The sequence below is a fragment of the Triturus cristatus genome, chromosome 8, assembly GCF_964204655.1.
Source record: "Triturus cristatus chromosome 8, aTriCri1.1, whole genome shotgun sequence".
Taxonomy (NCBI): domain Eukaryota; kingdom Metazoa; phylum Chordata; class Amphibia; order Caudata; family Salamandridae; genus Triturus; species Triturus cristatus.
The window spans coordinates 243,224,303-243,239,951 of record NC_140591.1 but is presented as its reverse complement, the minus strand read 5'-3'; the positions used below and the strand labels follow the sequence as shown (position 1 = coordinate 243,239,951).

General features: G+C 39.8%; 1 protein-coding gene across 1 annotated transcript in view; it reads left to right on the top strand.

The window, feature by feature from the left end:
* TRPC6 (transient receptor potential cation channel subfamily C member 6) overlaps positions 1-15,649 on the top strand; it is an 833,374-nt gene that overhangs the window by 529,306 nt on the left and 288,419 nt on the right. Inside the window, exon 3 of the mRNA XM_085624063.1 lies at positions 92-280. Coding sequence (XP_085480189.1) covers positions 92-280 — 189 coding nt within the window. The remainder of the gene's footprint in view (positions 1-91; positions 281-15,649) is intronic.

Sequence of the window (15,649 nt, the reverse complement as noted above, 5' to 3'; positions counted from 1 at the left end):
CTGGACAGCCTCTCATTTATTTGAAGTATGTAAGAAAACGGATGTCAAAAGTTGTATTGTTGAGCTGACAAGTATATTTTACTTTTTTCAGAACGACTACAAAAAATTGTCTATGCAATGTAAGGACTTTGTTGTTGGGCTCCTTGACCTGTGCAGGAACACAGAAGAAGTAGAAGCCATTTTGAACGGGGATGTGGAATCCAACCGCACTAACATTGAACCTGGGGGACGGCCAAGTCTAAGTCGCTTAAAACTTGCCATTAAGTATGAAGTTAAAAAGGTAATTGTATTCATTATAAAAATGAAAGGTAGCATAATGATTTTAAAATGTTCCTTTGAATATAAATGATAATTCAAAGAAAATGAAATAGTTACTTGTGCATAAGTCCTGAAGAAAATTACCACCAATCAAACTATAGGTGGTGAGCTTTAAAATATGCTTCTGAAAATGCGTGCGTTACGTTTGTAAAGAAATGATAAGTAAAATGTTTGACTTAATTTTACCCACCAGTAAATATTCTGGATCACTTTCCTGACTATCACTGTTATGTTCACTGTGCCACTACAGATAGTACCTAACCTTATGCAAATTAATGCTGGTCCTGTTCCAATGGGACAGAGCAGCTGGAGTCTCATCCCCAATGACGGGACTAAAAGGAATCAGTGAGGTGCTATTGGACTTGGCCCTCTCTGCAGGGACACCCAAAACGTTTTGCCTTCACCCCTTCTATTTTTCTAAATTCGTTTTTGTTGGCCTACCAGTGCAAAAGCGCTTGTGCTCGCGCCATAAAACATGGTAATATTGGCTTACACCTGATTGCCATATTTAATTTACTTCTAAGTCACTAGTAAAGTGGTATACGTCTGTTTTTTAAGTCAATTCTGTTCTGGAAGAATTTTGTTTCCTTGTAAAACATGATCGTCATTTTTAGTAGGTGCCTGGCTCCAAACGAACACCTCAGAAAACAGGCTTCACCCGCTTATTTTAATAGTATGATTTTCTTTTGCCTGTTTATTTAGTTTGTCTTTACTTCCCAGTATTCATCTGGTTCAGGGTAGCCTGAACCAGGAGTTGTGGGTTGCTGAACTCTGGTTTGCTCCTTTATTTCGCCCAATTGTTTTAAACTTCGAGCTCGGCTATTGACAGCGCCCCATGCCGGCCTTGAAATTGGATTGCAGAGTGCGTTCGTACAGCAGGCGCCCCAAAGGCAAGCCTGTCTGTGGTCTCACTGTGCTCTGCATCAGAAACCCTAGCCACATTTTGAGATATACAAAGGAAATGCCCTTCCATTTTAATGAGGCAGATAAGCAATCACTGTGTAATTATCTAAACCTTAACTTGATAGAGGATTTTGTTTGTGATAGCTGCTATTACACATGCCTCACTGAACTGTTACCCACACTGGGTGTGCTTAAGTTGGACCCCCCCTCACTCTTACCCCATAACTCCAACTATCCACTCTAAATTGAATTGTATCCTCATGAACACTTGCTCTGCCATTAACACAAATACAAGCTTTTTGATTATTTAGACTTGCACACCCCGACGTTGCCTTTCAAACAGAAATGTAGGAGGATAAGTTCTCTGACCCAGATTTATCTGCAGCATTACCAGCAGGCTATGCTATATCTAAACTAGATCGAGATGGCAAACAAGTTGGAGGATTAGTGATAGTTTACCAAGACAACCTTGATATTACATGTGAGCCTACTAAAATACTGTAAAGCTCTTTCCTTCAAATATAAATTTAATAAAAAAACTCCATGTTCTATGGCCTATTGATTCACAGACGTCTGCCCCCAAAGTGAAATTCCTGGAAGCTTTAAGTGATTTCTTAGAATCAAGTATTCAATATGTAAACCACACCATAATAGGTGAATTCAACTTCCATTTGGAAGATTTATATAACAAAAGATTCTAAATCTATCATTGACAATATGAGTGGATTCAATCTTACTATTTGTGAATACCTCAAACCATATAGTGGCTCGTACCCTATAGGGTGTATCTTCTTAATACATCCAGACTTACAGCTAGAAGACATCCTCCATGATCACATTGCAGTTGGTTTTAGTATCAAAATACAATCTAGCAACCTGTAGTTAACAACACAGTGCAGGTTAAATCAATTCCGGCGTGAAAACAATTAATATGAGGGAACTGATTGAGGCCTTGTAGTCTACCCAACCATCTTTAATGGGTGAAGCCAATGAAGCCGCAGTTAGCTACCCTTAGTGGATAAATGTGGAGGCCAACAAGATGGCCCATTTAAATATGTTAAAAATCACAGAATCAGCCCGACAGCACCATGGTTCTTCCCCAAGGTTAGGGCAATAAAAAAGACAAGAGAAAGATTGTTGGAGCAACTATTCCACAGAAAAAAGGATGAGGTAAAAACAACTCATTCTGGACTATAAAATGATGTCTAAAGTGGAGCAAACAGACTACTTTACAGATAAAATCAAGTAGTTGAAAAACTCTTCTGGGAGCTTTTTAAAACAGTACAGGTGCGCTATTGCCCATCCAATGTCAACACTGATTCCTAGCCACATTTTATGCTATAACTTAGCTGAGTAGGGTTTCACTCCCTCAAGAAACAATCCAATTTCTGACAGGTGTCAATGGCACAGGGAGGATTGGCCCACATCTAGTAATATCCTTTCAGCATTACGTTAAGGAGTCTCTGGAAACCACAAAAATTTAATTAAAACCAATTGCTATACACATACTAATTTTATATGAAGCACCAACTGCCGTTTACCAATCGCACTGGACCGGACAAAGTCAAAGGTTCAGGCCGACTCGAATGGAGCGTGTGAAGAGCTGGGGCAGTGCCTTTGAAGTGCAAGTGTGGTTGACGACAGCTCCGCCCCCCCCATCCTTCCAGAGATAGTTCAACCTACCAATTCCCAGACCCTGTACTGTGATCATGTCTGGGAGGAATACACAAAGGCCAACTGCCGACTAAACCTATTCCTGTGACCGAGAAACAGGCGGCAGGCACCAAATGGCTAGGACAACTTTCTAAAAGAGGCATTTTCAGAATTCTGACTAAAAATCCAACTTTACCATTGAAGAGGGTTTTAAATTAGAATTTCTTAGATATTCCTACCTGCTCCCCCTCAAAAGGTATCACTTATCAAATGTAATAAGGTAACCCAATGTTATCCTATGGGAGAGTAGGCCTCACAGTAGTGACAAATGAATTTGTGAGTTTTCACTACCAGCACATGTAAAACTTAAAAGTACATGGCCAACTTTTTAATTACAATGCACCCTGCCCAATAGGCTATCTGAGTCCTACTTTAGGGGTGACATATGTAATAAAGAGGGAGTTTAAGGTTTGGCAAGGCGGTTATTTTGGCAAGTCGAGTTGGCAGTTGGAAATTACCAACAGGCTGAAATGGCAGGGTTAAGATATGTTTTCACAGGGCTTCTTAAGTGGGTGGCATTTAATTTACCAGTCCTGTGTATATGGGATATTATTTGATATTTGATATTTTGTATTTGTAAAGCACAGAGTATGCCCAAGGGCATCTTGGTGCTAACATATGCGAGAAACTGTACTGCAAAGACCAAGAACAGGAAACTAAAGAGGGGTTGAAAAGAGCCAGGTTTAAAGGTGTTTTAAAAAAATCAGCAGATTTTACTGGTATCTAGGATGCCAAGGCATCTGATTCCAGAGTTGCGAGGTGGAGTTGACAAAGCTTCTGCTACCCCAGAAAACCTTGGGAATTGAGGGTACCACCACTGTTTTAGAAGCTGCAGATCGAAACATCTTTTTGGAGAATACTAAGAGAATTTTCTCTTTAGATTTTCTGACACTGTATGGTGGAGAGCACTATGTACTGTGCACAGTGCTTTGAAGGCCCCTCTCTTTTTCACAGGGAGCCAGTGCAGCTCCTCTAATGCTTTCGATCCAGATTCAAACTTCCTAATGTTTTTGAGGAGGCATGCAGCGGCATTCATCACCATCTGAAGTTTCATTAGAGAGCCTTGCTGCATGCCCTGGTAATGAGCATTGCAGTACTCTAACCTCAACAGGACCAAAGAGATGGTGACTGTTTTCTCTCATTCAAAGGGAATGAAAGGCAGAACTTTCTTCTAAGTTTTTAACAGAAAAAAGACAAGAGAAAATAAGCTTGTTAGTTTGGTCCATAAAGGAGAGTTTGGAGTCAAAAATAACTCCAAGATTTCTCACTTCATGTACCAGTGTGGGAAACGGGTTCAAGGTCTGTGGCCAACAAGAGCAGTTTCAAAATGAGAAATCCTTTCCAAAGAGGAGCACCTCTGTTTTGTATGAGTTTAGTTTGAGGCAGTGACTACTCATGACGCTAACAACAGATCCCAAACAGTTGTTGAAGTGATGCAGCTCCTCCTCCATGCTGCTGGTGATAGACACTACGATTTAAGTGTTGTCAGCATAGGGGATGGTTGAGAGGTTGGTTGCTAGGTGGCCCACATATATATTGAATAGAGTGGGGCTCAGTGATCACCCTAGTGGGGCACCACAGGACAGGGAGAAAGGTTAGGAGGTAAAAGCTCCAAAGGTGAGCGACTGCTCTCTACCTGTACGAAAGAAGCATAGGAGATTATAGGCTAAACCACCAATTCCTATCTCCACTAAGCGTTGCTTCATGGCAGAGTGACTCATAGGGTCAAAGGCTGTAGATAGATCCAGAAGGACCACCGAAGCTTTACATCCACTGTCCATGATGTACCCTATCTCTTTGGAGGCCACTACCAGTGCTGACTCTGTACTATGGGCTTTTCTGAAGCCATACGGTGCTCCATCCAGAATCTTATTTAGATCTAAATATTCAGAGAGAGCGAATGCTCAAATGCCTCTCTAAAATATTTACTGGTGTGGGAAGGCATGAAATATTACTATAGTTATTTTCTTCGTTTGGGTTAGGCAAAGATTTTTTTAGCAAAGGGAGGTTGGAAGTCTTTTTTCAGTCCATGGGGAAAGTTACCACATTGATGATGCAATTCAATAGTGTGATTAGAGGAATAGCTATTGTGCCTGCTATCTCTTGAAGGACTTTTGGCGGGTGCTCTCTCTGTATTAAGGGGCAGGAAATCCAGATGATTGGAATCTAAAGGGTCGTTCACTAAAGTAGGGAGATTAGTGATCCGACTTGCATTGAACCTTGGGGCATATCAGCAACAACCAGCAATAATTATCGCTAAGCGCACTTAGCGCTAGGATAATTATCGCCGGCTAGCGTGGATTTTTATCGCTGAGATAGCGTGCTATTAGCAACGCTTATCTCAAAAGCGATAAAAATCCTAGCGCTAACTGCCTAACCTGAGATTATCGCTGGAAACCCAGCGATAATCTCACGAAATGTGGCGTTAGCTTGTTGATAGGGCCTCACAAATTTAGTCATGATATCCACCTTCCATAGGATATCAAGGCTAAGTCAGTCCTGAAGCAGGCATAAGGAAAGTAGCGATAACAGGGGTTATCGCTACTTTTCCTGCCGCTATGCTTCATAGCGTGGGGCTTGATGATAGGAGAAATGTCGCTTAGCGACATTTCTCCTGTCATGTTAGGTCAGGAACGCCCACTTTGCATCTCATTAGAGATGCAAAGCTGGGCGTTAAGATTTTGTGCGCCAAAGCAAGGTTTCACGCGTTAGCGTGACCTTGCTAATTAGGCGATAAAATTATCGCCGCTTTTCGGCCGAAAACGGGCAAGACAGAACCTGTACTGTTTTAAAAAGCTCCCTAGAAGAGTTTTTCAACTACTTGATTTTTTCTGTAAAGTAGTTCGTTTCCTCCACTTTAGACATCATTGTATAGTCCAGAATGAGTTGTTTAAAGCTCATCCTTTCTTCTGTGGAATAGTTGCTCCGACAAACTGAAGAATTGGTTTTGCTGAAAGTTGTAAAATGTATCCAAGGAAACGGTCAGGATAAATTACCTGTAAAGTATCTCATTGCTGTAAAGGTTGCATCAGATGTTCTGGCAAAAATTGCAAGGTGCATAATAAAGCACAGAAATGTCGTGATAATCAGCAGACAAAAAAGTATACGATTCTGTGTTTTGCCTGCACCCAATGATACAAATATATTTGACCTCCCAGTTACTCACTGCACAGGATTTTGCTTGCAAAATCAAGAACATATTAAACAGAACAACATGGACTTTAGGGTAGCCAGAGGTAAAAGTTGCTGCCTTTGGCTTGCACTTTGCTACAATTAGAAATTCTCTTTTGACCCATTACCTCAAGAGCAGTAACAGCTCGTTTCTTTCTGTAAATATGCATTCCTTGTCTATCACGAGGCTCTCACACAGCAAATAAGAGGATGTTAAAGGGTTATGGGTGGGTTGTTATCGCCAGTCAAAAAGTATGTGATGCCATTTTCAGAACACCTGGACCCAAATGGATTCATTTTTAATACAGAGCAGCATCTAGACTTGCTGCTCTGCATTGCAAGGGGAGAAACACACAGAAACGTCATACCTATAAAGATGGGCCTGGTTCTGGAGCCATCTGCTGCCCCGATGCACAAAGGCCTTCCTTGCACAGTGCACAGCCAGGTGTCATGGTGCAAATGAAAGTGTGCACAGCCTTGCATGGGTTTATAAATGAAGCATACCTTTCTCGTAAAAATGCCTTTGCTTAGACAACTGCAGAAGAGGCAGACACACGGGCTGCATACAGTGCAGAACAGTATTTGCAATTCATGAGTTTCTGGCGAAAATAGACATTACACATTTTATGCACCTTCTGCCACAAGTCATTAGTATTTGATGCAAAGTCTGATCCGTAAACTTTCAGGCTTTCAGGCTTTGCTTCAAAACCTATGAGTGTATGCACTGATCCGCCCCCTCAGAAATGCATTCATGAAAAAAACAAAAGTAGATTTGGTACTGTGAAAACTGCAGCATTCCAGCACAAAATACCTGCTTTAAAGTGAATCAGAGCTGCTGCTTTGCACCAGTCTGTGTCACACTAGCACCAGTGCAAATAAATAGGAAATCTGGGTCCTAGTATTATTTAACTCAAGTCCATGCAGAATGCAAAGACAAGGAGAGTGGTCTTACCTTATGTGGGAAACAACAAAGGAGACACATGCAATGAAAACATCAGAAATAGCATTTGATAGAATTCACAGAGCAGTCCTGCAACGCTAAGTTTTGCAGCTGGATCTTTTGATTTTCAGCATCTTTTTTTATTATCTCCACTTATGACCGATGGCCTCAATATTTACCTCAGCCCCTGTGCTTCTGATTGTGGGGCATCAATGTTCAGCTCTGTAAAAGGAACACTGTTATGAGGAGTGAAGCTTCATGGTAAGTACTCTTGCTGATAAATGTAGGGCAGCATCACTTTTCCTTTAAGTACACCTTAAAGTTCAGTACTTCAGTGCCAAACATTGTTACTTTTAAATGGCATAGAGAAGTGTCCGTGTTCCCTCTATGTGCTTTATATGCCTTTGATAAAAAGCTTTATGATTAAATAATAACAATTTTTTTCGAAAGACGGCTCCAACAACAGTACTTAAAAGTGTAGATATGGAGGTACAAAAAGTGCAAACACAGTTTCAGGAAGATCCTTGGTTGCTGGGATGACAAAACTCTCTATGGGAGTCTTGTCATATTGCAGAAGACTTCTAATAGGCTCTAGTTTTCCTAAGGCAACTGGAGAAATTAAGAAAAAATGTTAGTTGAAGAACTTTATGTTTAAAAGCAAAAATAATTGGCTTTTAGGTACCTATTATGATGTCGGGCTCGACCTTCCGTCGGCGGTCCCATCCGCCAGATTAGGATGAGACCCGTTCCAACATTTCCCTATGGGAGCATGTGTTACGGCCGTAAACGGGCCGTAGTACATGCTCCCATAGGGAAATGAGAGGTGGTGTTACCTCAAGTTGCCTGCCATGGGGTGCAGGGATTAACAGGGGCTGCCCCTTCGGCCACCAACCGGATGCCGCAAAGGCAAGGGGGCCTGCTAGGGGCCCCCATACTCGCTCTCTGACAGGCTTTCCATGTCGGAAAGCCTGGCATGGAAAGAACACCGAAGACCAGGCATCGTAATCCGAAGGGCGGAAAGGTCCCCCTTTTGGATTACGTTGCGGCCTCCAACTGGCCAACAGGCAGAAGCCAGCTGGAATGACTAGCCGGTTGCAATTCCGACAAGCTGATTCATAATTAGCCGGGCGGAATTAAAACCGACAATGGCAGTTGGAAAGCCTTTGACCGATGGTTGGAAACTTTCTAGCCGCCATCGTAATAAGCTCCTTAATGTAGGGTTCTATTTCTTTTAACAGAAGGGCCCTAATTACAGGGCATCTTAATTCCGATGGGAATTACCAAACCCACCAGAATTTTAGGTTTTGTACTTTCAGGTGGAGATTTAGGCATCTTGTCCCTTTAGCTGGCTCTTTGTGACCGCAAAAAAAGTTTAGCTCACTATACGCTATAGTCAACTCTTAACTGAGCATTAAAAAACAGATATAACAGGCTGCACAAACATGCCACTTTGCCATCAGGCTTCTCTAGAAAATATAAGGGTTTCTTCAGTAGAATGGGCAGCAACTTGCGAACAGCAACTAAAACACCAAAATCTGCAGCTCGAACAGCAGGAGGAAGCACCAAATTATTCCATGCCTCTCATTTTGACTCAGTTTCTGTATTTCTTTCCAGAACACGGCCCAAATAAATGTTTGGAGACCCTCTGGTACTTAGGACTCAAAATACATACCTGAGTCAAAACAAAACGGGTAGACTGCAACCACCTCACAACCCGTTGAGCATTACTTGCGGGTGATGCATTCTAGGTAGCAATCAGTCTTATGAGATTTCACGGGGGTTCACTTACAAAATATCAAAACCACAAATAGGGTGGGACATAAATATCCTGTCAAAAATATTGAGCACAATAATATAGTTATCCTATACTTATAATGTTAATAACAAAAATATTTAAAAAAATATCGTTATACACAAATATAGAACACCATTTTTTTTAAATTAATATAATGTAAATGAAATATATTTGAAATTGTTTAAATTATACACACATTGTATATGTATTGATAAAACTCAGATATATGTGTGTGTTTATTTAAACATATATAATTTAAAACTATTATTACAATAATAATTATAATTTATGTTAAAATTTACAAATTGTTTAACTTTAAAAAATAACATTATAAATATATAAAAACAATAAATTACAAGCTGTAACTTTCAATAAATAACATTATAAATACATATATATACACATATATCCAAGGGCACAGTCCAATAACGCATGCTCTCAGGAAAAAAGCCAGGACACCAGTCTATAGTCCAGGTGTCCTGCCTTTTTTCCTGAGAGCGTACGTTATTGGACTGTGCCCTTGGAGATTGTTTGTCGGTACGCTCTGCCGGCGTGTACGACACCCTTCTTGGGTCCCTGCACTCCAGAAGGTGCGATTTGGTTTTGAATATACACATATATATATATATATATATATCTAAATTACCACTCAATGGTGCAATCCGGCACTAAGATGAGAAACTGACAACTCTAATGCGCTGATTCTGCTTGTCAACAATTTCGTTTTATTTTCCAAGTTTTAAAGATGCAATGCGGTCATGACGCGTTTCGGCCAACGCAGTGGCCTTGATCACATGAGCGCATGACGGGTTATATATATATATATATATATATATATATATATATATATATATATATATATATATGTGCAGCAAACTTCCAACCACAAAGTGTTCACCAGAAAGGAACGGCACTCGACAGGGCTTGCAGTAATCCACATATTTTATATTCCATCAAGAAAAAGCAAAATCGATGCTAGAGCATAGTTACTGGGATTATTTGCATGAATGCACAAATTGTTCGACTAATGTTGCGGCCATATTATAACAAAAAATGCTTAGTCAAAAGTAACCTCCAAGCATATACAGAGCAAATATTAACAGTGGGTGAACATAGGTATGTCAACTGCAATAAAATTATTATGCACATTATTGTGTTAATATCCAACTGGTTCGCCCGAAAAAAATAAAAACAATAGAACAATAATATACATATGATTTCAGTGAATCAATAAATTAAGTATATACAAGATATTATCGCAGTCATTACCAATTAAAGGAAAAATTGCCATACAATTCTCAAATTCGCATTAATTGATTTGGCATTTGAACATATTGTCCCATTGGACAAATGAAAACTTATAGCAAAAATACATTTGAAAGAAAATAGAAGGAAAAGGGAGATGAGGGAAACAAAGGGGAAAGACAAAAGACAGAAAGATCATGCCCAATTTGGCAGTCCCCCTGAGCCCAGGAAGGCTTTTGTATATGATATGCAAAAAGATGCAAACACGTTTATAATAACCCATTGGGTCTATACATTTGCAGATAAATTCCAACTTTGTATAAGGTATGCGTATGACACATTGATATACTGCGAACAAACAACACCTCCCAAAATATAATATAATGATATGGGAGACAGCATAAATAATGATATGTCCTTTTCATAGGAATAAATAAAAAGGGAAAAGAAAATGTAGATATTTAGCACTTTGGCTTCGCACTCATAGAACTGGAATTCTGATTCATGTGAGACAGTGACTTCTGACCAGGCCCTGATAAGTGAAAAATAAAAAAGAATGTATCAGACCAACCACATAAAAGTTTGTGTTATACATTGCAATCTACCCCTGCTAAAGTAGCTAATGTAGTTTAAAAACATGATAAAATGACGAATATATAGAAACAGGTTGCAAGTTATTTGACCTTACATGTAGGTGTATATTTCTTCGTCTACGTTGAGGCCAACTGGTTCTTTTGTATTTAGTCTAAGGATATATCTGCACTCTAGCGGTCTAAGTGCTCTTTCCCTGTCAACGGCTCTTTTTGATTTTTCTATTTGCTCAATCACTGAGTTTTTCAGCTGTGTTGAATTACAATTATGGGGCTGCTTGAAATGCCTGGCCACAGGATACGCTTCATCTACATTTTTGATAGCACACAGATGTTGCAATACCCTCTTATGCACTTGTAATGTGGTACTGCCTACGTACTTCTTCATGCTTGTTTCAAGGTTATCTCGTCATATCCCCTAGCTTTCAATCTCATTGTCATCTCTCTCACAGTTGCTTCAAAGGCCTTATCGGTGTTACAGATTCGCTCAGCTCTTAGTACTTCTCCATACGGGATTCTCCTTTTGAGAGCACCCGGGTGTGAGCTAGAAGTGTGTGAGGTTGAGTTACAAGAGGTCGCTTTCCTGAAAACTCTGGTTGTGATTCTGTCACCAATTACTTCAAACATGATGTCAAGAAAGTAAATGCTTTTGTTGCTAATTCGACAGGTGAAGGACAGATTCAGATTATTAACATTTATCATTTGTACAAATTGTTCGACTGATGTTATATCCCCTCTCCATAATATGAAGATGACCAATAATATACCTCCATGTTATGGAGCACCTGCTCCTCCTACCAGCCCATGTGTAAATTTGCATAGCTGGGGGCGAAGCAGGTGCCCATCGCTGTCCCTTGTACCTGTTGAAAAATCACGTTAAGTGAGAGCACATTAATCAAAAAATCAGTGCTGTCCTGTATGTATGAGGGGAGTGCACAAACAAAGGGTTGTAGGAAGTAATCTACATATTTCTATATGTTCTCTATAAAGTTTCAATGGCTGAAATAATAGGTCTGCCAGGAGGGCAGACACTACTTTTGTGCACCTTCGGTGGAAGGAACAGAATTGGCAGGCATAGATGTTTGACATGTAAAATGTCAAATTCTTCCTTGTTAATCAGGTTGTTTTCCCGCCACCCCTTTAGGTCTTTGAGGAATGATTCTTGCAGTACCTCGTACTCTCTTTGAGTGATCTTCTTGTGACACTGTTGATTATTTAGTTAGCTGTAAGCTTCTTGTAAGTACATGTCCCTGAGCCAAATCACTATGTTACCTCCTTTACCTGAGGCACGTAACACACAATTATCATTTTTGGACCATTTAGTCAGTACTTTTTTAGTCTGAAATCAGTTCTTCCTTTAGGACCTCAGTTATTCTGTGTTCTAAGTTTCTTCAGATAATGTAACACGCTCTCATTGAAAGTGTCCAGATTGTCATGGGGTATGGGATGATAGAAGAGGGATTTTGGTCTAAATTGAGTAACGCTTCTTTCACTACTGTGACATTCTAAAGTTGCACGTGTTGTACTGGAATTTGCCTGTACATGGGTGCCTTCTTGATTCAAACTAATCAAGTAATTCAATAGATCAGCACATTTTGGTCAGGAGGTAATGATATCTCTATAGCTGGTCTGTCCTTTTCCTTAAATAATTTTCTCAATTTCAACTTTCTACTAAACATGTACAGGTCGATACGACTTTTAACATAATCAAAAGGAGTATGTAAACAATATTAGAGAACCAATTCTAGTATCTGTTTATCTTCAATGGTTAGAGTCTCATTTGATAGATTAATTACCATCTTACCATATTTGAGTCTACTACTTCTTGGTGTGGCTCCTCGACAGTACTCCCAATGCGTTTGCATTGTCTTTTTCCTTGTCCTTCCTGTGTCTGCCTCCTCTTACTCTTCCTCTTTTTCCTCCCCTTTGGGTTTGTGGTTTGTGATTTGTCAGTCTGCCCAGCCTTAAAAAACGAAACTCATCGCATACTGATGTTGTGGGTCCGCTTTTATCTACAGCAGAGTCTCGATCAGATTCTGACCCTGTGTCAGAACTCAAGTCACTTAAAGTATTATATATATATATAAACATTATATATAATATATATATATATATATATATATATATATATATATATATATAAACAATACATTACAATAAATATAAACTGGATTTTTTTTAAACTTAGCCATTTAATTACACATAAAAAAGATTTTTTTTTACTACAAATATTAAATATTACAAACATTAATAAATAAAAATTATTTATCTTCAATATATAGAAACATCCTAATAATATAAATATAAGCAATATAAACAAAACTATAAAATTGGAGGAATAATACATATAGTATTCCCACTCCAATCTCTGCAATGGTAAGGAAAAATGGTGGACTAAGGAGGGTAAAATCTACTATTCCTACTCCAGTCTGTGCAACAATAGAGAAAGCATTGGACTCAGGAGGGGTACAAATTACTATTTCCACACCAGTCACTGCAAAAGTAGGGAAAGTGATGGATTGATGAGTGGTCAAATTTACTATTCCCTCTCCAGTCAGTGCAACAGTAGGGAAAGTGTTGGATTTCGGAGGGGTAAAATGTACTTTTCCCACTGCAGTCCGTGCAACAGTAGGGAAAGTGTTGGATTGCGGAGGGGTAACATTCACTATTCCCACTCCAGTCACTACAATTGTAGGGAAAGTGTTGCGAAGGGGTTACATTTACTATTCCTACTCCAGTCTGTGCAACAGTAGGGAAAGAGTTGAACTCAGGATTAGTAAAATGTACTATTCCCACTCTGATCTGTTCAACAGTAGGGAAAGCGTTGTACTCAGGAGTGTTAAAATGTTCTATTCCCACTCCACTCTGTGCAACAGTAGAGAAGGTGAACGATTGCAGAGGGGTAAAATGTACTATTAATCAATCAATCAATCAGGGGTTTGTAAAGCACGCTACTCACCCGTGAGGGTCTCAAGGCGCTGGGGGGGCGGCTCCGGATCAGTTGAAGAGCCAGATCTTGAGGTCCTTCCTGTCTGTGCATCAGTAGGGAAAGTGTTGGATTGCGGAGGGGTAAAATTTACTATCCCCACTCCAGTCTGTGGAACAGTAGGGAAAGAGTTAGATTCAGAAGGGATAAACTTTACTATTCCCACTCCAGTCTTGGCAACAGTAGAGAAAGCATTGGATTGCAGAGGGGTAATATTTACTATTCCCTCTCCAGTCTGTGCGAACAGTAGATGGAGAGTAGATCTTTCACACAAATAAAAAATATATAATTTTTTTTTTATAACTAACTTTATTGAAGTGTTATAGCATGACAGCTCATCACACAGTGGACAATGCGAGAAAAATACATAAGTGACATTGTGGGGGGGATGGGTACATGAGATGTACAACAGTGCCATTTCAAATCGGTAGGCCATAGTAATTAAACTATTTGCCCCATACCTGTGCATGCTTCTGGTGACAGCCACAAGCTTCAAAAGCAGGCTTTTTTTGATGGACGCACCAGTCCACCCCTGCCCGTCACATCCAATCGTTAGCGGCCGTTCCTATTTCCATGTACGTGTCACATCCCACTTATTAACTAAACAGGCCACCCTCAAGAATGCACGTTCAGCTCTGGGGCCCACAACCTCCTCCATCGGCCCAAGCAAGGCCACACGAGGGGTGAACTCCAGAGGGCGGCCTAGGACAACGGAGAGTATACAACCTACCTCTTCCCAAAACAGTCTCAGTTCCGGGCATTCCCAGGACAAATGGTATAAGTTTGCCCTCGGAAGGGCGCATCACACACATGATTCATGGGTATCCAAAGGCATGCTTTGCAACCGTTCTGGTGTGAGATATGTTGCATGCAAATAATTGAATTGAATCATATGCAGCCATGTCAAGATCACAGATTCCTTAGGTACCGTGCAAGCCTCTCTCCAGTCTTCCTCATCCAACACACAAACCCAGGCTTCCCATTGCTGCCGAGCCCTGTCAAGGCCACCAGCAGCGGGAATCACTAGCGACCGATAAATTATAAACATGATCCCTTTACCCAGTTTCCTTTGAAATATCTTCGCCTCCACCGGACTGACCTCAGGTAAAGAGTCCTCCGGAAGGTCATGGGCTAACAGAGCATGGCATAGCTGAAGGTACCTGAAATATTGTGAGTTGTGCAAACAGAACTTGCTTCTCAATTCCTGAAAGGATATAATATTCCACTTTTTATAAACATCCCCAAGATAGGAAATCCCAAGTCGGTCCCAGTGCAAGAAGCCCTCCAGAGCCGAAACCTCTTTAGCCATGTTCCATGCTATAGGGGAGTCATCCCAGTGAGGCGGCGATACCAACCAGTGAGGTGAAGAGCCGCCTTCCAGCAAGCAAGGGATGCCTGTGTACAGGAAGACAAGATGGTCGATGTGCGTGCTCCATATAAGAGGTCAAGCATGCAATCTATTCCCAATGCATGGACCTCCACTCGATATGCCGAGTCGTCCCACGCCCCGGTGAGCCACTCGTTGATTGGGACCAAATGTGCCACCAAGTAAGCAAAGAAAATATTTTAACAACTTCATTAAATAAAAATAACCATAAATATTGAAATCTACAATATGTATTGCATTTTTCTAAAATTTAAAAAATACATATATATTAAAAATTTTAATAACGATTTTAAGGTAAACCAAATAATATTGATAATATAATCGAAATAGTAAACTATATTTTCACAATTATAACAACCAACAAATATAATGTTATTTACAATTAAAAAGCATAACACAATTAACACATAACCTAATAAGTAACTATTTTTACATCTATTATTACTTAAATAGGTTTCTGTCCTATACCTCTACAAAGTAAACAACAGAAACCTGAAACAAATCTTAAAATCATGATCATTTTAAAATATATCTTAAATATAGCTTAAAATGATAATAATTAAACATTTTACATAACTATTTATCAATTAAATAATTAATA